The 22344-nt window shown below is 41.9% G+C and overlaps 1 protein-coding gene across 4 annotated transcripts in view; it reads left to right on the top strand.

Moving 5' to 3' along the window:
- Positions 1 to 1348: 1348 nt before the first annotated feature.
- The window catches only part of ALDH18A1 (aldehyde dehydrogenase 18 family member A1), a 32578-nt gene continuing 11582 nt past the window's right edge, over positions 1349 to 22344 (top strand). The window contains exons 1-9 of one of the 4 annotated variants that reach the window (XM_050976525.1): positions 1349 to 1434; positions 10608 to 10728; positions 12971 to 13188; positions 14697 to 14846; positions 14937 to 15041; positions 16370 to 16528; positions 17059 to 17149; positions 18778 to 18902; positions 21289 to 21433. In XM_050976525.1, the coding sequence (XP_050832482.1) occupies positions 10638 to 10728; positions 12971 to 13188; positions 14697 to 14846; positions 14937 to 15041; positions 16370 to 16528; positions 17059 to 17149; positions 18778 to 18902; positions 21289 to 21433 (1084 nt within the window). In that variant the 5' untranslated portion in view covers positions 1349 to 1434; positions 10608 to 10637. Of the gene's footprint in view, positions 1435 to 1621; positions 1921 to 7192; positions 7426 to 10607; positions 10729 to 12970; positions 13189 to 14696; positions 14847 to 14936; positions 15042 to 16369; positions 16529 to 17058; positions 17150 to 18777; positions 18903 to 21288; positions 21434 to 22344 lie in introns of those variants that run through there. The other 3 variants (XM_030241237.2, XM_050976526.1, XM_030241238.2) reach the window with 3 other exon arrangements.

Below are 22344 nucleotides of genomic sequence, written 5' to 3' on the forward strand. Positions count from 1 at the left end.
TCTGATGCCAAGTACTTCAATGGAATCAATAAAGGCCAAAAATTTCAGAGCCTAGTTTTAAAAAAATGTATTTGTTTCTTTTGTACCTATACTGCACATAGCAACTCTGTTGCTTCTCCTCATTACAAACTTATAAAAGAATGCAAAAATAAACTGAAAAACTAGTAATTAGGATATCAAAGGAGATAACACAAGTAAAACTAAACTACAACCCATCTAAAAGCTTCTGGGTTAATGTCACATGTTTATCTTTGTCCTTATTTGCATGGTTTATTACTGAGAACGAATTCTGTGCAAGTGTCTTCAGTGTCTGTTGATTCCTATTCTGGGGCAGCCCAACCAAGCTGGTGTGAACATTCACAGCTTTGTGCATTCCAGTATTATACAGGACTGTACTGTTACACAGCAACAACCTTTGATTTTTAGGTGTGGCTAAAAAAAATCAAAGGTTGTGATTCTCAGATGTGTGGCTTCTCAGATGTGCCTGTAATACTTTTGAAAAGCTTTTCTCAGAACACATTTATCGTGTGTCCCATGTCCTCTCATGTCCCTAATTTGTGGAATCCAGGAAATTAATTAAGAGGTGACAGTAACTGAATTACAAAGGGTTAGCTGGAGAAACTTCCCAAATATAACATGCTAAATGTGTTGGGATAGATAGGGCTTGAATGAAAAGTATCTGGCATCCATGTTTTACCATTAGTGAGGTAATTCAGTTAGGTATAACCATAGAGATACTGTTTGCTCTATGGGCTGCAAATACATGAAATGCTGTAAGAATGCATCACCTTTTATACTGTAGTTATCTGAGCTCCAACATCCTATTTTTTAGCTCATGTTTGTCTCCTTTCACATTTTGTCAAAGCAAGAAAAAAGAGCTCTAAAGAGCCGTGTCCATATTCTGGTCCAGCCTGAATAAAGGCATATTCAAATTCTAGCCACACGACAGCAGTGCTTGTGGGTTTAGAATCTGCACTTTGCTATGGCAGTGCATTTTCATGTCTACTTTATCATGTTTTGTTTTTCCCCCTGCTTGATCTGAAATAGCCTGTGTTGCAATTAAATATCAGGCAACATTATGACACTGTCACACACAAGGCAGACTCATATGTCAGATGTACAGGAATGGAGAGTTTGTACTCCATGTCCAAGGGCTGAGACAAAACTTTTTCTGCTGCCAGCATTCTAGCTAGACCCATCTTTCCAGTATCTCCCTTTTTTGAGGTAGTAGGTCTGTTTTTACACTGTCCGAGTGAAGACGATCTTAGTAGGTAGTTTTTAAAGTCCTTTCCAAACATAGCCCTCGTTTCTGTAGAAGACGTAATTTTAAATTTCAAAGCAGGAGCAATTGTAGAAGCCGGGGGCGGGGCGGTGCGGGGCCGGAAGCGACGGGAGACACTGGCCAGCCGGGCCGCGCCGTGCAGAGCCGGGCGGGTGAGTGGGGACGGGCCGAGCCGAACCCAGCCAGGCTGGGCAGCGCCGAGCTGAGCTGGCCACGGCAGCCTCGGCCGTGCCCCGAGCGGGGAAGTGGACTGGGCGTCGGGCGCTGCGTTGCGGCTCGGCTCCGGCGGGCGGAGGTGGCGGAGGGAGCGCCGGGGTTCCCCGGCGTCGGGGCGGTCCCGTGCTGGGTGGTGCCCGCCCTTCGTCCGTGCTGCGCGTTCCCTTTCGCGTGGAGAACTGGGCGCGGCTGCTGTGTCGCTCGTGATAGAAGGTTGGGGGCTCTGGAGGGAAAGAAGTGAGTTCAGCCTTTGAGCTGGCGGGGTGCACCGCGCACCGCCGATCTCTCGGACCCCGCAGACTCTCCAGAGCTGCACAGATTCGGGGTCGCTTTTTCTCGGCGGTCTCAGAGCGTTACTGCTGCCGGGAGTTCCCGGCAGTGTGAAATTGCTGTTTGATGCCCTGCGAGCGCCCGACGAACTGGTAAGAGCTGCACGGGCCTCATCCATCCGGAGATCGGGGAGAGCAGAGCTGTTGCTCCTGTGAAGGTTTCTTTTTCTTTGCCGGTCTCTTGTGCCTACTTACAAGATTTCTTCATGCCCAAAGAAAGTATTTAAACCCTCCTGACACTTGCATGATAGCTAACAGTCACTCCCTAGGTTTTGACCCCACTTTGTGATAAGCCTGTGTTCTTCACATACTGTTTCTTCACAGTAGACAGAACAGGGTCAGATAAGAGGTTTTTTTAAGTAATCTGATAGCTCTCTGGAAAGAGTAATCAAACTCTAGATAATGGAGACTTAAGCAAAGCTTAAATGGTTTACCAGAATTATTTGACAACTGTGTCCATATTATGAAGTCAAGAGTTTTAATTTTTCAAATGAAAAATAACTCAAATATTTCCATATGCTTATAAAAATTTTCCACCTGCTTATACGTATGCTGATGCTGTACCCTGAAACTGATGGATACGTGGAGTGTTTACCTTCTTCCTCTTCCCAGATTTGCTCTTGAGGATACTGAGAAGCAATTTATGAAGGGTTAAAATAAACTTTTCTTCTTTTCTGCTCTGTAGTAAAGTATTTATGTTTAGTCACTTTAGAAACAATATTGCCTCTTCCATATTTGTGTCAGTGAATATTTTTTGTTGTGTAAACTGCTTTGCTGGTTTATTTTTTTGCTATATTTCCTTGCTCTTCTAAGCCACTATTTTGTCATGATTGTCATAAAAATTGTGTTCAATAGCAAAGTAAGCATCTTTCAAGCTTAGCTTCAGTAATTGTTCAGCTGTTCATATTGCATGTTGTGTTACTAGGAATACAAAAGCAACGGTATTTTTATGGTTTTCTGCTGCATCTGGGGAAGAAAATATCTGAGAGTCACTGTGCATGATACTCTGAAAAGTCAGTTCAAGGTGTAGTGGAAAAAAAAAGTAAATAGAATAGTAGAAATTATCACTTAAGGAATGAAATGCAGAATAAAAGACCGTATTATGCCAGTATATTAATCCTTTCTTTGTCCAAATTTGAGTACTCTGTTCTCTACTGCCGTTCCGGACTTTCCCTTGGCTAGCATGTGGCACTGTGTTTGGACTAATCAAGGAGGTGGAGGAAGAGCACTGGAGATCATTACATATATATGAAATAGCGTTGATATAAGGAAAACAAGAGCATCCTATGCAGATGTCTTAGTGGCAGTGTAGTCTAAGGAATTGCTGTGCTTCTCTTTCTGGTGCTAATATTCACTTGTATAGATGGGTGGGCAGTTAGTCTCTGAGCACAATATTACTGTGATCAAGCTGTCTTGCTTGGGGACAGGAATTGCAGCTTTGATCAGAAGGGGTGGCAAAAGTGGTGCTCCTCTGGTGCTAGAATTGTTCAGGGACAACTCGAACATGACAGCAGATGGAGGAATGAGGAGGTAGTTGCACTGCAGGTCTTTAAAATCATCAGTCATATGAAGGTGAATAACCCCAGTCTCCACAAAGCTGGAAACTAGGAGAGTATTCTACTAGTTTTGATTGCTTTCTTGTCCTACCCATGTAATTTATCTGGGCATCTGATAGACTGCTGTTCTACCTATGAGTTTTGTTTTTTTTTATTTGTTTACTTATGTGATGTCTGGCAATTGTACAACCTTCATTTGATGGATGTAGGGAAACTGGAACAGAATGGGATCTTAACAGCTGATGCAACCTGATGTTTTGCTGCTCAGTGCTCAAAACAGGTGGTGGAAGAAAGTAGCAAGATTTAATTGAGGCAAGAGTAAAGAGATGTTAGGAAGAAGGAAATGCTTGAAAGATGCTAATTAATCCTATATTGAGGTTTATTAGTGGTTTAATAGTGCTTGATTAAATTAACCTGAGCTTATGTTCCTCACTTAGAAAGTTTGACTAAAGCAGATACTCTGTGTGATTTTTTTTCCTCATTTTTGTCTTTTTAATTAGCTGGGGAATAAAATATTTGCACAGAGATGTACTTGTGTTTCTTGCAGTTATGTCTGGGATGCAGGCAGGTGGACTGAAGCATATGTGCCTACACACATGGTTATTACCATTAGGATAGTTCCATACTTTTTCTTGAAGATGGAGCTCTCTTTAGGATTACTGAAGGTTTACTATCTTTAACTGCCTGAAACTGCAGTTTTACATTGCTCACTTCTTAGTATGCTTGCAAAGGTAAGTACACTACACTAAGGTAAGTAACTGCTGACCACAGGAAATCTAGGATTCCCTGCCATTAACAAGGGTCCTTCCATAAAAACTACTGGTTTCATGTGGCAAATGAAACCACTGATTTATTTTGTATGCATTTTCTCTTACCAATTCAATACCTATTCGAGTATCTGAAAAAGAAAAGCAGCACCTCAGTATCTGCAATGGTTATGGAGAACCTTTTGCTTTTTATTTGGAAGCACATTTTACAGAAGTCGCACATGCTAAAAATTGGCCAGGTGAGCTTAAAATGAGAGCATTTCCATTTCTTGTTAGCTTTTCGAAATTAATCACAGAATCACAGAATATTCTGTGTTGGAAGTGATCAGCAAAGTCCACCTCCTGAAAGGCTTGACTTAATATAGAAAAAAGGCTTGTCTTAATACAAAAAAAAATAAGTCAACTGTTGTGATACACCTTTAGTCGCCATTCTAATTTTTTTGTGAGTGACCAACATTCTGGAGTTGTCATTCATTTTACTCTGCAATTGCTAATAATTGGAGTGGGGAGGAGGGGAGAGCAGGGCTTACCTGCATTAATATGATTAAACCAAATTCCACTTCTGGCAAAGTAAAGGTCTCCAAATAGTCTTCTAACAAAGACCTTATGATGACATTATTTTTGGGGTATGTTTTTTTTTGTTTGTTTGGGGTTTTTGAGGGGAGAAGGATGGGGAGGATCTTATGGTTTTGGTATTTTTTCTTCTTTTTAGCAGGAGCTGGGGGAGTTGTTTAATTTCCCTTGTTTGGAGAGAGTGATATGTTAATGACAGATAATTGTGAGTTGGATTTTCTGTTAATTCTTGAGATACTGAAGTTTTTCCAAATGTCGTGAACTCCACTTCCCACCACTTGAATATTCTACATTCTTTGTGAAGTTTTCTCTGCAATTTTGAGACCTTAATTTAAGATTGTTTCTTGATCCCAGAAGGTGATATTTACAATTTAAGAAAACAAAACAAAACAAAAAAATAAACAGCCCCCCCAAACAAATAAACAAAAATAGCCCACAGAACAACTCCCTTGCAACAATATGGGAATTGATACTGTTGGAATTTATTTGAATTCTAATAGGAATATAACAGTGGTAATATAACATAGGTGAGGACAGGAAACAGTATAACTAGTGTCTGGGGGTCTGCTGTGGATTTGGTGGTGTCTTTGAAGATGAAAAGCTATAGATTTGTGCTTTCTGCCAATTGCAGTGATGAGTGCTTGAAGATGACACTGAGTTGTGCAGGAATGTTTGTCTGCTGTTGTGCAGGAAGGCTCTCCAGAAGGATCTGGACAGGCTGGATTGGTGGGCCAAGACCAGTGGTATGAGGGTCAACAAAGTGAAGTGCTCTTCCTGCCTGTGGGTGACCACAGCCCCATGGAGTGCTCCAGGCTGGGGGAAGAATGACAGGAAAAGGCAGGGTGTGCTGGTCGACTGGCTGAATATGAGCCCACGTGACAACACCTATGACATCTGGCTTGTATCAGCCATGGTGTGGCCACATGCCCAGGGTAGTGACCATTGCCCTTCACTGGGCACTGGTGAGGCCTGCAGCTTTAATCCTCAAGTCAGTGTTGGGGCTCTCCACTGTAAGAAGGACAGTGAGGGACTAGAGTGTGTCCTGGGAAGGGAATGGAGCTAGGGAACGGTGTTGAGCACAACTCACATGAGGTAGCTGAGGGGGTTCAGCCTGCAGAAAAGAAGGCTCAGGGGGAAAACCCTCTTGCTCTGTGCCATCCTCCCTGACAGGAGGATGCAGCCAGGTGGGAGTCTGTCTCTGTTCCCCAGGAACCAGTGACAGGATGAGAGGAAATGGCCTCAAGAAGTGCCAAGGGAGGTTTAGGTTGGATATTAGGAAAAACTCTTCACAGAAAAGGTCAGGCACTGGCACCCATTCACTGTTCACAGTAGTGATAGAGTCACCATCCCTGGAGGGATCTAAAGCACCAGGCAGTGCCCATGGCAGCTGACAGTGCTTTTCCTAGCTGTGTAGGTGTGATGCTTAGGGTTGGATTAGGGCCACCACGGTTGCGGACTGGTTGCATCTAAGGCCGCTGCAGTCAGGGATGCATCCAAAAGAGGGCTGCAAAGATGGTGACAGGTCTCCAGGGAAAGCCATCGAGGAGCTGTTGAGGGCATTTAGCTTGTTCAGTCTGGAGGAGTCTGAGGGGAGACATCGTTGCACTCTGCATCTTCCTCCCAAGGGGCAGCGGAGGGACAAGACAATGACCTCTGCTCTCTGTGACCAGTGACAGGACCTGAGGAAACCGCTGGAACTGTGTCAAGGGATGTTTAGGCTGGAACATCAGGAAAAGGTTCATCCCCTAGAGGGTTGTCAGACCCCGGTCATGGGCCCAAGGCTGACAGAGCTCAAGAAGCATTTGAAAGACTCTCAGGCATGTGGTGTGATGGTTGAAGCTGTCCTATGCAGGGCCAGGAGCTGGACTTTGATGATCCCTGTGGGTCCTTCAGTGCTCAGGATATTCTATGGTTCTAAATTACCCCAATTCCCTTAATTTAGAAGTGACTTCAAATGGGATATGGGAAGTAAGTGGAGAGCAAAGCCAGCACTCTTGCACTTGTGAAGAGGTTTGGGCTGCAGTGGAGAAAAGAAAGGATGTAAACGGCGTAACGAGCTAAAGCCAGTCTCAGAAGGTTGGCTGCAGATCCCTTTCATCTGCTGTGCAGCAGACTGCAAACATGTGAGAACAAGGAGAATCCAGGTTAAGGGAGGCCGCTGTGGGAGATGGCTCAGCAGCTTTTGCTTCGGGTAGGGCTGTCTGAACTAGTCTGGGGCTAGACTAAACAGTTGTTAATGCTGTAACTTACAAAGGCCAGGATTTTGTGCTGCAACGTGGAGTGGAATTACATCATCTCCGCTAGCGCCGGGGGGAAGGAGCGCGGGCGGGTACGGCGAGGCGGCGGTCGGTGACGTGACGTGGCTGCTGCCGCCGCGGCCGCGGATTGGCTGCGGCCGAGGGCGCTCCGGGCAGGGATTGGCTGCGGTGGGTCAGCGGGGCCGCGGCGGCGGGAGCGCGCCCGTGTGTGGCCGGTCTGCCTGCGCGTGCTGCTCCGTGGGCCCGCGGAGCGCGCGGGGTCCGAGAGCTCCGGGAGAGCTCCGGGAGAGCCCCGGGAGAGCCGCGCGGCCTCCGCTCCGCTGAGAGGCCACCGAGGGCCCGGCCCTGCCGCCGCCGCCGCTGCTGCTGTACAGCGCCTCCTGTGCTGCAGAACTCATTTATAGGCTGGATCTGGCAGAATGGACTAACACCAGGCTCCTGCAGGTACTGCCCTGGTCAGCGCTCGGAGGGGTTCCGAGGCCAGGACGAGGTGCAGCTCTGCCGTGACCGGGCTGTACTGCTGGGATGCGTTCTTGAGAGAAAGGAATCGCATGGTACTTGCTGCTCTGAACTGCCGCTTCTCTGCACGTATACCATCTGCAGAACCCTGGTGAACCTATATGCGAGCTGCTCTAAAGACCATTTATTTGAAGTTTTCATTTATTTTAGTCAGTTCTTCTGAACTGGTTTCTCTCTGGGAATGTTTCTAGGGTTTGCACGAAGAGCTGCAGATCTTTTTTTTTTTCCCTTGCAGTTGGTAAGGTAATGAAGCGGTTTAGATAATAAAAGCCTCTGAATGTTACCGAGGACTTAAAATTTGTGTTGTGGGAAAGACTTACTTCATAGAAATTATGTGCATTTCCTTTGAACTTGTTTTATCTCTGTTTCTGTGCTTAAGTGTTTTGGAAAATAGTTCTGTCGATCAGAGTTTGACTTCCAGAATTTTTTCGCTTGTGGAATGTTTTAATGCTCAGATATTTGCCTTTATATCCAAAACTGTGAAAACAGTTTATTTAGTTTAATCAATTCACTAAAAGTAATTGTGGACATGCTATGGCTCTGCAGCCAACAGACTGAACAAACAGTGTTATAGACTCTGGTTTTCAAGGCAGAAATTTTAGAATTTGAGATCGCTGGTTGCTTTGGAGAGTAGCTAAATCTCTTTGCATTGATCTGGAACAGCATCTAAATGTACTGTGCTACTTAACAGCTGTTTTAATGATAATAAATACATGAAAACTAGGACATGGTATTGCTTTCTATGAGCAATAATACAAGGATAACTTTCATTATTTAAAAAGATAATAGGAAAATGATATTTTTAAAGGTCATGTTTGGAGACTAGTTTGGAAGAATTAGGTTTTTCTGGTAGTGGAAAAAAAAAAATTAAGCTGATGCTAGAAGGAATACCTGAATAATGCATTTTTCTTTTTTTTTTATTGCTTCCTCCAAGTAAGGAAGGAAAGTTTTATTTTTAAAAAATTAATTTTAATTCTACACCTTTTTTTTTTTTTTTTGGTCACTGAATCTCAGAACCCTTCCAGCTATGGAAGTGGTGGAAATGTGAGTGGAATAGAAAATGAGGATTAAAATTAACTTTAAATCCTTGACTGAGTGAGAGGAGAGAAGGAGTTTTATTAGCCTGAAAAAAGCCTGTAGTTACATATCGTAAACTGTGCTTTATTTGTGTTTTCTGGCAGCATCCATTTCCATTTCACATACTGATACCTCCTGCTGTTTTAAACTCTCTGTTTTCTTATTAACTTGCTGTCCTTGTCTTCTCTCACAACCTAGTTTCAGAAACATGCTATATTTTATAATCTTTTTCCTTCAAAAGATCCACACTGACACTTCTCACTCTTCATTGTCTGCCTGCTTTTAGCAAAGCTGTCTCCGGCAAAGGGAAACGGGAGACAGTCTTCCAGAAGGACAAGGTTGCTCTTAGTTGCAAGCAGCCTGTAGTGAGAATGTGAAGTGGTTTTCCAGCAGATGAGTAGGAGCAGCCAAGGAGATGGCACAGTTTGATCCGGCCAGTGTGGTCTGTATTCTGTGACAGCGAAGTGCCAGGTGGAGGTTATTACTATAGCAGGAGTTGCAGGTCTGACAGGAGAGGTAAGAGGAGGTGTCTGGAGGTGAAACTTCAGGTAGCGTGCCTGTTTCTGTCCTTTAAGGGGCATAGTCTGTAGAGGGAGCTGAAGAGGACCGGGCAGTTCCATTCAGGGGGTTTGTTGTGGAAAGGGGTCTGGATAAAGAACCTGGTGTTTGCCAGCTCATGTCAGGAGCTGCTGGATCTGGAGCATCTCTCTGAGACCTAGTAAGACCCCCTTGAGAAGACAGTGTCTAACAGAAGAGGTCAAGGTGAGCTTGAAGGTGGAAGGTTGAAACATAAATAGTGGGAATTGTGCAACCCTGGAGGCAGGTGCATGAGGTGCCTGGTAAGGGTTCAAAGGGAGAACCTTTGTCTAGGTACTACTGTTCCCCCGCTTTAAGCTTACCCTATTATGAGAAGAGAACTTTGTGACAGCGTTGCATGATCTGCTCAGAATCCTTTGTCTGGCTCATCCTGGAAATACAGAACTGTGAAGGACATTGCAGATTAATATTATTAAAGTGCCGTGCAATGTAAGCTTTACTAGACAGGAGGAGCATTATGTGCTGGTGGCTGCCTTGTCTAATGTAGTTGTGTATATTTTGGTAAGGATTATAGTGAGGGATAATAGTACGCTATTGATGTAGGGTAATGAGGCTTCTTCAAGTGTCCTCTTTTCAATGCTTTCTCTGTACCATAGTTTTTGCAGTTTTTTTGCTATATTTCAATGTTGCTGGAAAATGGATTGAAAGCAAGGAAAGGAAGGAAAGGTTTGTAAAAGGAGAAGGAGAGGTTTTGTGGTTTAAATACTGTCTGTCTGGGAGAACTGGATTCTTCCTAATCTCGTTTGTTTCCGTGGTGAAACTAGATGCAGTACTTGAACTAGACCTGTCATAGGAGATGGGTAATTGTATATCCCTTGTTTGCTGTGTACTTACTCTAGTGAATTTTAGAGTTAAAGAATCCTGAGTGTTTAAAGGTTCAGTCAAGGGAAACGAATGCCAAGTGCTGGGAAATTTGTGTCTTTATTTGTAATCAAGATAAGATCTTGTAATTTGATAGTTCTCAGGGAAAAGTGAATGAGCATATTTCCTGTATTGAATAGGGCTGAGATTCATGAGAAATACAGTAAGATGGTCTCTTGTGAGGTGTACAGAGAAGTCTGTATGATACAACCTCTCTACTTTTTTCTTCCAGGCTTCTCCATGAAAAAAATATTACTTTTATCCACTGTAGGTACATTCGCTAATAGTGTTTTCCCTTCTCAGGGAGCCATGTTTTATTCTTTACCTTTAATAAAGATCTGGCAGCAAGTAAGGAAGAGGGGCCTTAAGTTCTTCTATATCATAGTCCATGTGCAAATTCTGCAAAATGGAGAGTGGGCACGAGGAAATTGTATTAAGATCTTAATTGTATTAAGATTGTATTTCCTTTTTTAACAGGAAAAGAGGAGTTGGACTGAGGGAGTGGGCGAGGAGAGAAATACAGATGGACAGTCATTGCTATTTAACCATCCTCCCTTCGTTTTGTCTTGCAGATATCCTTGATTTGCAGAAGGCATCTCAAAATGTTTCGAGCTGCTCTGAGCCCTCTTGTCCGTTCCCCTGGATGGTGCTTTGTCTCACCGCCACATGTCACCGCAGCCATTTCCCGTCTATGTATGTATGAGAGAAAGCACACATTTCTAAAATGTTGGTCAGTATGTGTCTGGGCATGCCTCTGCTCTTTCCTATGTTGAAAGGAAAACCACCTCATTAGTGTTGTTGAAAACTTACAACCTCTGAAGTGAGCTGTAGTTGAAGCTCTACTTTCTCAATGTTACTTTCTCCCTTAACTCAATAATATTCATCTGGATGTCTGTGTATTTTTCATTCTGACATACATTTCAAGGAAAAAAAAGTTGTAAAAGTACTGCTGCTGTAAAAGTTCCTTATTTCAACCTCATGCACTCCTGGAAAACAAGATCTGATTGTGTCTGCTCCCCCATCTGCATTTTCAGATGTCTTGAGTAAAGCAAAGGGCAAAACTCAAATTTACTTGGATTAAATTCAAGTGGAAAGTGCATGCAGGAAACCTGAGTTTAAATACATAGGTGCCCTGTAATTAGTTCTTCCCTGAAGACCTAATTTAAGAGAACCATTCAGTGTCTGCTTGATTATTGGTCTGAAATATGAAAGGTAAGGACGGATGAACTGTATTAGATGAAGAGAGAAGCTGTTTACCATTGCCTGCAAGAATGATTTCTCACTGGTCTATTAACAGTTCTCTTTTATTAATAACTATATGAATTAGATGTTAAAATCTTGAAAATTCTAAACTTTTTATTTATGAGCTACAGCTCTGTTGACTTCTGTATTTGTAACATTTCCAAGTATTCCTCATTTTCTGAAGTTGGTAGTTTTCACAGTGCTACCTATGAGAAGTTTGTTCCCAAGTATTGATAGTATCCAGCAGTGGAGCAACTCCTGTCACTTCATCAGTTGTGATGTAAAGCTGGAGTCATAATTTATGACAGGGATTTTTTTTTTTTTTTTGTTCTCCACTGCTGTCTGTTTGTTCTCCACATTTCTTTCCTATTCTATTCAGCTTGTGTGTTTTGAAATTCTTCCTCTTTACTCCTGAGAAGCAAGCCTTGTGCAGGCTACACAGTGAAGGATCTGCAGTTCCAGATACTTAAGTATGTTTCATATGTGTCCCTTTCTTTATTAAAAAAGTGAAACTGTTGACAGGTATGGGATATAAAAACTGGAATCCCGTTAAGCCTACTTGTCCAAAACCTGGACTGGATGGCTGTGTCAGTTCCTTCTTAATTGCATAGGGAGCAAATTAATTGCATCTCCATAAATGTTCTGCATGTGTAACGTGGGAGCCAATTTCACATGTCGGTCCAGTGTAAAATAACTAAAAGAGGTAGATTTATGTGGCCATAGAGCAAGAGTAATGATTAGGACTTTAGTGGGGATGAATTGAATTCTCTGCTTGTTCTAGAACTGTGGTCTTTTCCCTAATTTTTCTTTTAAAAACTAAAGGGTTTCTTTTCAGATACTGGTTAGCTCTCAGCAGCTACCTTCTTGGAACCTTCTTAACCCTAAAGCCAAGAGAACTGGAAATAAACTCCTTTCTGATTATACTGTGTAGGTTAGGCAAATACTAAATAGTAGTACTAAATAGTAAGGTATAATGTTCACTGATTTGTAAAGATACCTCTGCATCTTCAGATGATACACTGATTAGGATTGACTGGAATAGAATAGTTAGTTGTCAGACAGAGTGGTCAGCTAGTCCCATAGCCTGATGCTTCAGGACTGCCCAAAGCTAAAGCACACTATGGGCATTGTCCAGATGCCTCCGGAACATTGACAGGCTTGGAGCACAAACGCATCTTCAAGAGGCCTGTTCAAGGGCTTGAACAGCGCAGTGTCAGCATGTGACTTGGAGTTCGTAAATCTGTCACGCCCCTTCATTTTCCCTAGTTGAGCAATGCACAGAAATACCTGGCTTAGAGATGTTTTAAAAGCTATGTTTCTTTTCTAAAAATCAGGCTTTCTGTACTACTTCAGACAGGAAAACTCTCTGAAACTGTTATGTAGCGAGGCAAGGCAAAGTAGATTGTTTTTAAAACTAGTCCTTGAGATGTGAGCTATATAGGCTCTTTTACTGTGTCTTTCAGTTTGGTCTTCTAGATTCCCAGAGTCAGAGCTCTGTGTTGCATGGGATTTTGCTTTCTGTGCCTTAGGGATGGTTAATGCTGCTCAGATAATCCTGTTTCTCACTTTGTTTTAGTGAATTGAAAGCTAGCTTCTCATTCCCAGTTACTGGGAAGTATATTATGAAGAGTCAAAAGTCTCAATGAAACACTTACAACTGGTTTGTTTTTTTTCTTTCTTTCTCTATCCACAGATCTCCCTTCGCGAAGATTAAGGAATGAATCCATCCGTTGTTGGAGCAATATTCCATTTATCACCGTGCCACTCAGCCGTGCACATGGGAAATCATTTGCACACCGCAGCGAGCTGAAGCATGCAAAACGGATTGTAGTAAAGCTGGGTAGTGCTGTTGTTACTCGAGGGGATGAGTGTGGCTTGGCCCTTGGGAGGCTGGCTTCTATTGTAGAGCAGGTAATTCTGTGACTGAACATTTGTGTTTACTTCAGGTACTCAGTGATTGTTGCATACTACAAAAGATTGTAGTAAACCATTATAAAATATTGACACTCTTTAAAACAATGTGTTAGCCTTTCCCTTTTCAACCCCCTATGCTGCAGTACTATAAACCATGTAGCTCACTAAATTGTTTCTCGAAGGTGTGGTGGGTTGATCCTGACTATCAGCTAAGCATCCACACAGACTCCTATTTGTTCCCCTCACCTGTTCCCACCACCAGTAAGATTGGGAAGAAAATGGGAATAGCAAAAGTAAGAAAACTCATAGGTTGAAATAAAGATAGTTTAATAAGTCAAGGAGAGGGGAAAAGAAATCTGTGATGGCAATCACTACCTCACACAAGCAGACCAATGCCCTGCTAGTTCTTGAGTGGTGGCCACCTTGGAAGACAACCTCCTGCATCTTCCTATTCTGCAACTCTATTACTGTGTGTGACATTATATGTTGTGAAAAGTCCTTTGGCCAGTTTAAGGTCAGCTATCTCAAATGTGTCCTCTCTGAACTTTGTGCCCAGCTGCTACCTTACCTGCTGGGATCAGACATAGTGGAACAAGGAAAGCCTTGATGACTCTGCTAGTGCTTCTCCTCATGGGGGAAAGATGAGGCTTTGATGCTGTGCAAGCACTATTTAGCAATAGCCAAAAGGTTGGAATGTTACCAAAACTGTTTTAGAACTGAAATCTGAAACACAGTATCATACAGACTCCTGTAAAGAATGTTAACTCCATCTTGGCCAAACCCAGTATAGAGGGAGAGATTTGCACAGTGATATTTTGTGCAATACGTAAGATGTGGCTGGGGCATTAGCTGTCTGTAGTGGGAAGGTGGCGCTGAAGGATGTGAACTCTGCAAAATGAGTCAACCCTTCTTGATCACTTGAGCATTAGCTGAGTTCCTCCAAAGAAAAGCCTGAAACCTCATTACTTCTAGGAAAAACTGATGGGATCACCTCATGTATTTCTTCTCCAAAATAAAAGGATTATCTTGGTGAGCACTGCACATGTCCTTTCTGGGAAGTAAAGTAAAGCTAATACATTAAATTAATGTAAGACATTTAGCTTTGGGGCTTTGAAAGGAATCTGGCCAGATGCATGTAAGGAAGAACTAATCAAAAGCTTTACTATTGGGAGTTGGCCTCTTCAGTTCTAGAATTCAAAGTTACTGTATAATGGTAGCTTTGGGAATGGATGGATTCAAGCATTTTTCAGTCACAAAAGCTGGTATTGTGAAAAGAAAGTTTGTAAGAAGTTATAGATTGTATGCAGTCCTTGGCAAAGCTTCCAAGTGGCCAGGAAAGTGTGCAAAAGTATCATGAAGGGTTATTGCCTTGCTTTGCACATCCACAGAGAAATCAAAATCCTTGTGTTAGCAGGAATTGGTGAGCACAAGGTTATAGTAGCCAGGACTGTTTTGCTCTCACTGATCATATGTCAGGCGCTGGTTCTTATTTCCTGTACTTACAGGTCTCAATGCTGCAAAATCAGGGCCGAGAGATGATGATCGTCACCAGTGGGGCTGTAGCTTTTGGAAAGCAGCGGTTGCGTCATGAGATCTTGCTTTCTCAGAGTGTGAGACAAGCACTTCATTCAGGCCAGAGTCAGCTAAAAGATATGGTGAGAGGCTGGTGGCACTCCTGCTTTTCCTTGAGTGTTGGGTACTACCTGTTCAAGTCATTGCCTGACAGCTGCTCTTTGTCTTTGTAGGCTATTCCGGTCTTGGAGGCCCGAGCCTGTGCAGCAGCTGGACAGAGTGGATTAATGGCTCTGTATGAGGCCATGTTTACGCAGTACAGCATCTGTGCAGCTCAAGTAAGGCACTCCTTTCCTAGATTGACCTGCTACTTTTGGAGCTCATTATTGTCACATAAATGGTAGCTTATACAAGAGTGCCTTGCTAAATATTTCGGAAACTGAGTTATCTATTGTCAACATAAAATGAATATGCTTTTTCTATTTGGAGTTCAGGTGTGTCCTGCTCTTTTATAGGCAGGAAGGGTCTGTTAAGATCTCTTCACAAAACCTGAAGTTGATGGTCCAAAGGGAGGGTTTAAAAACCGCAAGTGGCTAAACTGCGACACATTCTGTAAAGCTGACAGAAGTGCATATCCACACATCAGAACTTGCTGTCCATCTCCTCTTGGAACCTTTCCAACTTGTGGATGATGGTATCCCTGGCCTGGGTCTTATACTGAAGGCTGCAAGTTGAACTACTCTTGTGTCAGTTGAATTAGTCTTAAACAGGCTTTGCTTATCTTAAATATTCTGAAAATGCAGATTTGCTTTAACTGTAAGGCCTTATTTGTTTAGACACTTTAAACAAATTTAGGAGCCTAGTATGAAGTTTTCTTGGAGGAATGCCTTACTGTAATATGGTAGAGACAATATGGCCAAATTGTTTATAACACAGCTTAAAAATCATGATAGGTCATGCTGGATTGTAATCTTGTTCAAATCTGTTGATAACCATCATTCCTTTGATGTAAAATAATTGCCCATGCCAAAAAACTTAGCATACACATTGATTTCAAGTGCTATTGTACATTTGAGTGGTGGAGTTGTTTGCTTAGTTCTCAAATGTCCAATGACAGAGTAAAAACAACAACAAAAAAATCTCTCCAGAGCAGACATTGAGGGTGTTCTTTGTCTTAAAACTAAAAACAACCGAAAGAAAGAGGTGCTATCTGCGTGCAGGAGGCAAGATTATTTCAGAAGAGCAAGTGAGTTCTAGTGAGTGGAAGAAAAGTTTTGATATAAAGCATTCCTTCTGCTCGCTACAAGTAGGAACATTAAAGTGGGAGGAAAAACTGGAAAGGCAGCATCTTGAGCAATCTGTTGAATTGTCCAGGGCCTTAGTAGTTATAGTGAGCAATCTGTGTTCCATCTTGTTTTCCAAGTTCATTCTTGGAACGTGTGACCTACCAGCTTGAGATAGGCTATTACAGGCTTCAGTGGAATAAACCTGCTCATATTGTGGAAAGAATATTTCTCACTTGTTTTCTGTATTTTTTAAATGTGGCTTTTGTTTCTGTAGTGATCCAAAAGGCATGACTGCTCTGTTTTGACATGTAAATACATAAGTTTATATGATGTTCTTATAGGAATGGTGGTAGGCTAAGTAGTTTCTTTCTTCCTTTTAGATTTTAGTCACTAATCTGGATTTCCATGATGAACAGAAGCGTCGCAACTTAAATGGAACATTACATGAACTTTTAAGGATGAATATTGTCCCTATAATTAACACTAACGATGCAGTTGTTCCACCTCCAGAGCCAAACAGTGATCTGCAGGGGGTAAATGTGGGTAAAGTATTGCAATGGAGGGGGGTCCTGCTTGCAGATGATGCAGCACTAATGTGTACTTGACTAATGCCATAACAGGGGACCTCTGAAGTCTGCAGCAGAGAAAGCAAAGACACAGAATTATGGGCAGAGAGTACTAGAAGACTGTCTGTATTTGGCATGATGCAGTGTTGTGGGATGAACCCAGGGCAAATATTGTCTGCTTTACCAAAAACAAGCATGCTTCTGCAGGTCATCTAATCCTGCACCCCTTCTTAAAACAGCGTCAGTTAGTGCCTTTTGCCCTGTCACTGGGCACTAGGGTGGAGAAATGGAAGTACTGATGACACTGCTTGTCATTTGGATACCACTTTACTGAAGCATATGTACTTTCACACAAATACCACCTTTGAAGTTTCCAGTGGGTGTGAAAAAAGTAGCTCAGAAGGACTTGTTAGTGCTGAGGTAAATTGCTTTTTTATGTTGGCACCAAATATTTCTTAGTTCCTCGCACTATTCACTGCTTCTGATGTGCATGTGTATTGCAGGTAATTAGTGTGAAGGATAATGACAGTCTGGCAGCACGACTGGCTGTGGAAATGAAAACTGATCTCCTGATTGTTCTTTCAGATGTGGAAGGTTTGTGAGCAATTTCTCTAATTTCTGGTGAAGTTTTAGTGAAGCACATCAGATTGTCAGACCAACCTCTTTTCCTGTTTTACTTATCTCTTCAGTTCATCTGTTTTTCAAGGACAATTGCAATGTACTACAATAACTCCTTAAGACCTATACCCAATGTTGATGCTGTGGCATAAACCAAACACTGTCTGACACACTGTTGAATCTGGGTGGATGAGAATGCATGTGAACCTGAGACCTGTTCCAGATCCCAGAATACCACATGTACTATAGTACTTCTGTGAGCTTCTCAGGGTTGTATGATAGTCGGGAATAGTATGCAGAATAAAAGCTATGTGTCTTGAATCAGGAGTATAAACCAAATACTATTCTACAATAGTTTGTTTCCTCTGGCAGCAGGTTCTGTCAGTGAATTATCAGTGTATAGCAAGTCCTGGTCATTGTTTTCCAGATACTTGGATCTTGCTAGCTTTTTCTGTCTCCCTTTTGACTTAAACTGCTATAGTCTTCTAAGCTGCATTGTTGTGACATAAGCCTGTCACCTATGGATGTTGAATTTCCTCTTCTAGAGAGAGGAGGTAGTGGGTTTCAGATCAATGCAGTCCAGATCACCCTAAGTCACATATTCTTTTCATCTTGTCCAGATGGGTTTCTTTCAGTAGATCCTGGCCTTCAGCACATGCTTGAGGCCCTGAGGAGGAAAGAGGTGTCTTTCCACAATAAGCACTGTTTCTTTTAGCAGATGAAGCTGCATTTCTTTCTAGTCTAGCTGGTTAATTCTGTTCTAGCTGGTTAACTCTAGTCAAAATGACTGTCTTAGAACAACTCAGAAATAGCCAAAAGAGTTTGTAAAAATACCCAAAACCAGCCCACCTCTCCTCCAAGCTTATTCATTCAGTGTGACAGCTTGTTTATGGAGAGATGTCCTCTACTTCCCATGCTATCGAGGATGGGCACAGATAGACTGCATTTGTGCTCTCTAGTTTGTTGTGGCAGTATTTGTGCACATAGCATTTCTGGGAAGTGTAGTGGTAGAGCTGAAGTTTAATATGTTGGGTAATCAAAGTGTCATTCCACTCCAAGTATAGTGACATTAAATTACTTATTTTAAAAAATGCTAATGGGAATATGTATTTGTAGTGTTGTGTTCCTTCTTAGTAGAATTGAATAGTTACCCTGTTACATGTTTCTGAATTGCCTGTTTTCTCACTGTGCAATCCACCTTTCAAGGTTATTGTCTCAGTGTTTGGTGAGGAGGACTATTCTTTGCCAGTTCGGTTGCGGTGTATGTAAGGCCTGATTTTGAGCATCTGAAATCTGCAAACTGTCTCAAACCTCAACCAAATGTCATTTCCTTGCAGCTTTCTTGCTGCTATTCAGCATGTGGGCTTTTGGCTTCTTATTTTTAGGTTTTCAATAAACCTGTACCTTTTGGGTCTGCCAGTTAAGAATTTTGTGCTTTCGGTCCCATGACAAGACGGGTTCGGTGGAAGTTTTCAATGCTATAAAGTGGAACACAGCTTTTTAGCCTCATGTCGATTGCTTTTGTTTTTTTCTCTTTTTTTCCTTTTTTCATGGGTGAGCTTTCGACATGAGGGTATATAACTGATTTTTATGATTTATTTCAGGACTCTTTGACAGCCCTCCAGGGTCTGATGACGCAAAGCTTATTGACATATTCTACCCAGGTGACCAGCAGTCTGTAACATTTGGAACCAAATCCCGAGTGGGAATGGGTGGCATGGAAGCAAAGGTAGAAATATGGAACATTTACTTCACAATTGGGAAGGAGAGAGAGCTACATGAGATGGTTGTGCTTTGTGCTGCTGGATGGATCTTGTGCTTCAGATCGATCTTAGCAGGCTGCAGGAATGGGCAGGCAGGAACCTTAGGAGTTCAGTAAAAGGAAATGCTGAGTCTTATGCCTGGTATGGGCTGGAGAACTGACTGCCTTGAATGCAGGTTCAGTGAAAAGGCATAGGGATCCTGGTAGACAGCAAATGGAATGTACACCAGCAATATGGCCTTTGGGCAAAGCAGGCCAACAGTGTCCAGGGTTGTATGGAAAAGAACATAGCCAGCAGGTCAAGGAAAATTATTACTTTCATCTACTCAGCACTAGTGAAACCACGTCTGTGGAGTTGTGTGTGGTTCTAGATACTGCAGTACAGGAAGGACATGGCATGCTGCAGTGAAACCAGCAGAGAGACATGAATATGATTAAAGAATTGGAGCACTGTCACACTAAGAGAGGCTGAGAGCTAGGATTGTTTACACTGGAAAAGAGAACATTTGGGTATAAGTAGCTGAGGGACGGGTTTACAGAAGGCAGAACAAGATTCTTGGTGGTATCCAGAAAACAGACAAGAGGCCATGGGCTCAGAATGAAATACAAGTGAATAAACCGAAATGTAAGAATTTTACAGTGAGGTTGCTGAAGCACTGGAGTGGGTTGCCAAGAGAACCTGTGGATTCTCTATTTGGAGATGTTCAAAACCTGGCTGGATGATGTCTGAAGTAACTTGCTCTAGTTGACCCTGCATTGAGCAGGCAGTTGGACTGTATGATTTCCAGGGATCCTTTCCAGCCTCAGCTGTTCTTTGAGTACTCTGAAATGGTATGTGAGTTCCTTTTGCTTTTCTTTTAGGTCAATGTGAATTGAAAAGACCAAGTTAAGAATTACACTCAAGTAGATTTTAAATGGTGACATTTGGATCTGTATTTTTGTGTTTTAAATTAAAATAAGAGTCCGTCTCAATTCTTTCTTATGTGATAATTCACAGACTTTGGGAATCCCTGTCTCTTAAATCTGATATGGTACCTCCCTCTCCTTTCTGAGTTTGTACAATGTACTGTTTGCTTCTGAAGGATATATTGGTGGAGACCAAGGTACTTCATTTTTTGAGCACAAGAGTAGTAGAGGTGGGAGGGCTAATGGGTTTTAGTCCTGTGTACAGTCAGGTGGTCTCAGTATTCATTGCTGTGAGTACATAAACATGAGTGTGTTGTTTGACTTCAGCAAATGTCTTTCATGAGGCTGAGGTACACACTGCTGTAGTATTAATTGCTGCAGGTTTCCCTGGGGCGTATCTAGAAAGTTGTCTGTAAAAGCCAAAGCAGATCTTGACTAAGCAGGAAAAGACCGAAGTTAAAATTCTTCACCAGTTATGTTGTTGATTTTTTGAAGACTCAGGTAAGGCACACTCTTAGGTATCAGAGCATGGGCTGGAAGGTGGCAAAAGGAGGAGACATTTGTAGTTATGGAATGTACAAAGCTTATTGAGGAATGACTTTCCCTTGTCTGGCTACTAGGATAATTTAAACAATTCCAGGTATTGAAGGTAAAGCTGCCAAGGTTAGAGAGTACTTTATTGTAATAGTAATAATCTGTAAGTTACTTGGTGTCTTTTGAGTCAAATCTTGATGCAGGTGTTGTAACAAAAACTGGCTACAGTTGAGAATGTAGGAGGCATTTTTGGAAAAATGTAGCATCAGTAATAGAAAACAGATAGTGGCTCAAAGAACAAATCTCGTTTTTCAGCGTGAAATTTGAGCAATAATGAAGCAGCTGATGATCTTTTGGTAGCCAGTTTGATGTGATAGGCCTGTCTGACGTTTGTGTCTCATAGTGACTCTGGACTGTAATACCAAATTGTAGAACCGTATAAGGAAAGCATAGAAGTGAGTAAGCAGAGAAGCTTTTGCAATTAAACAAATGACACATAATTAAATATAAGTAGTGGATAATATTGCCCATATTGGCAAATACTTGACTGGGAAAATAAATGAAGGAAATCACTGGCAGTACCTCTTCAGCAGGTAGCAGCTGGGATTTGAGAGAAATCATATTCTGCTCAAAGATGTGCAAAGAGGCTAATCTTAGGTCCAGTCAGTAAACAGGGATTTCAAAGGACCCTTAGTAATGAGCAAATCGTTATGTAAACTTAACATAATGTAGAAGGATTAAGCAAATATCAGTATTCCAGCACTGAAGTTTGGAGATTCCCAAAGTGTGTTGAATGCTCTCTGAAAGCATAAGTGATCAATCTGGCCATCAGAGTGGACCAACAAGTCTTGTTGAGAATGGTGATTCAAACAACCAGTGAATCTCTTGCAACTGTCTCTGTCCTTTCCTGCAGGTGAAAGCAGCTCTGTGGGCCCTGCAAGGAGGCACTTCAGTAGTGATTGCAAATGGAACCCACCCAAAGATCTCAGGTCACGTCATCACAGATATTGTAGAGGGGAAAAAAGTTGGAACTTTTTTTTCAGAGGTAAAACCTGCAGGTGAGTACAGAGTTAATGTGTACCTTGGGAGTTGTAGATAGTTAAAATTAGAGTTAAAATTTGTCTAGAGCTGTGCAATAACTGGAGAACCACTCTCTGTTTGCAAAATGGATTTTGAAAGGTATTTTCTGAAGTAGGGGTAGAAACTGCTGAATTCCCTGCTCTTCTTCCCTCCAGCTGATAAACTGGTACATCAGACTTGAATTTGAAGAATGCAGTGAGTAGAATAGAAGTTTTGCCTTTTGTAGTCTTAAGAGTTATCATCAAGTATCCATGATTTCACTGCAAGAATATGGATATAGAATGTGCTACAGAACTAAGGTAGTGTTTAGGTTTGTTTTTTATCATTAATTTCTTTTATGACTCAGTTTTCTAGCATGGTAGGTAGGAATGTTTTCCTGCCACTGCATTGCTGGAACAGTGTAATAATTGTTGGATAAAATCAGACCAAAGATCCCTCACCTTAACAGAATAGATACTGGGGTGATACTTTTGACTTTTCACTTTAAGCCAAGTGAATTTCTTTGTGTATAGTAATCCTTAATGGATTTCTTGTATAAATATGTCAAATCATCCTTTGAACACACTTGGTGTCATTATGCTCAAGTGCCTTTTTGGTTAGCCTAGTATAATAAGTTGGTGTCAACAGTAAAGCTTCTAATCTTGTGATCCCATTCTGAGTCACAAATATTGTCAGTAGCAAAAGTCTGTCCCTGTGGGCTGTTGTGGTCTTTATTTCAGTCATCTCTTTGTCTTCTATCTTCCAAAACCCACAGTTTTGAAATTCAAGTAACTTTAAAAAATCGAGTATATCTGCTTACATACATAATTTTTCTCTAAGAATACTAAAAAATGCTGTATTTTGTAAAGTATGATATCACTTCAAGAACCTGGTTTAAGATGTCTTAAAT

Source organism: Serinus canaria, chromosome 6 (genome assembly GCF_022539315.1).
Source record: "Serinus canaria isolate serCan28SL12 chromosome 6, serCan2020, whole genome shotgun sequence".
NCBI lineage: Eukaryota > Metazoa > Chordata > Aves > Passeriformes > Fringillidae > Serinus > Serinus canaria.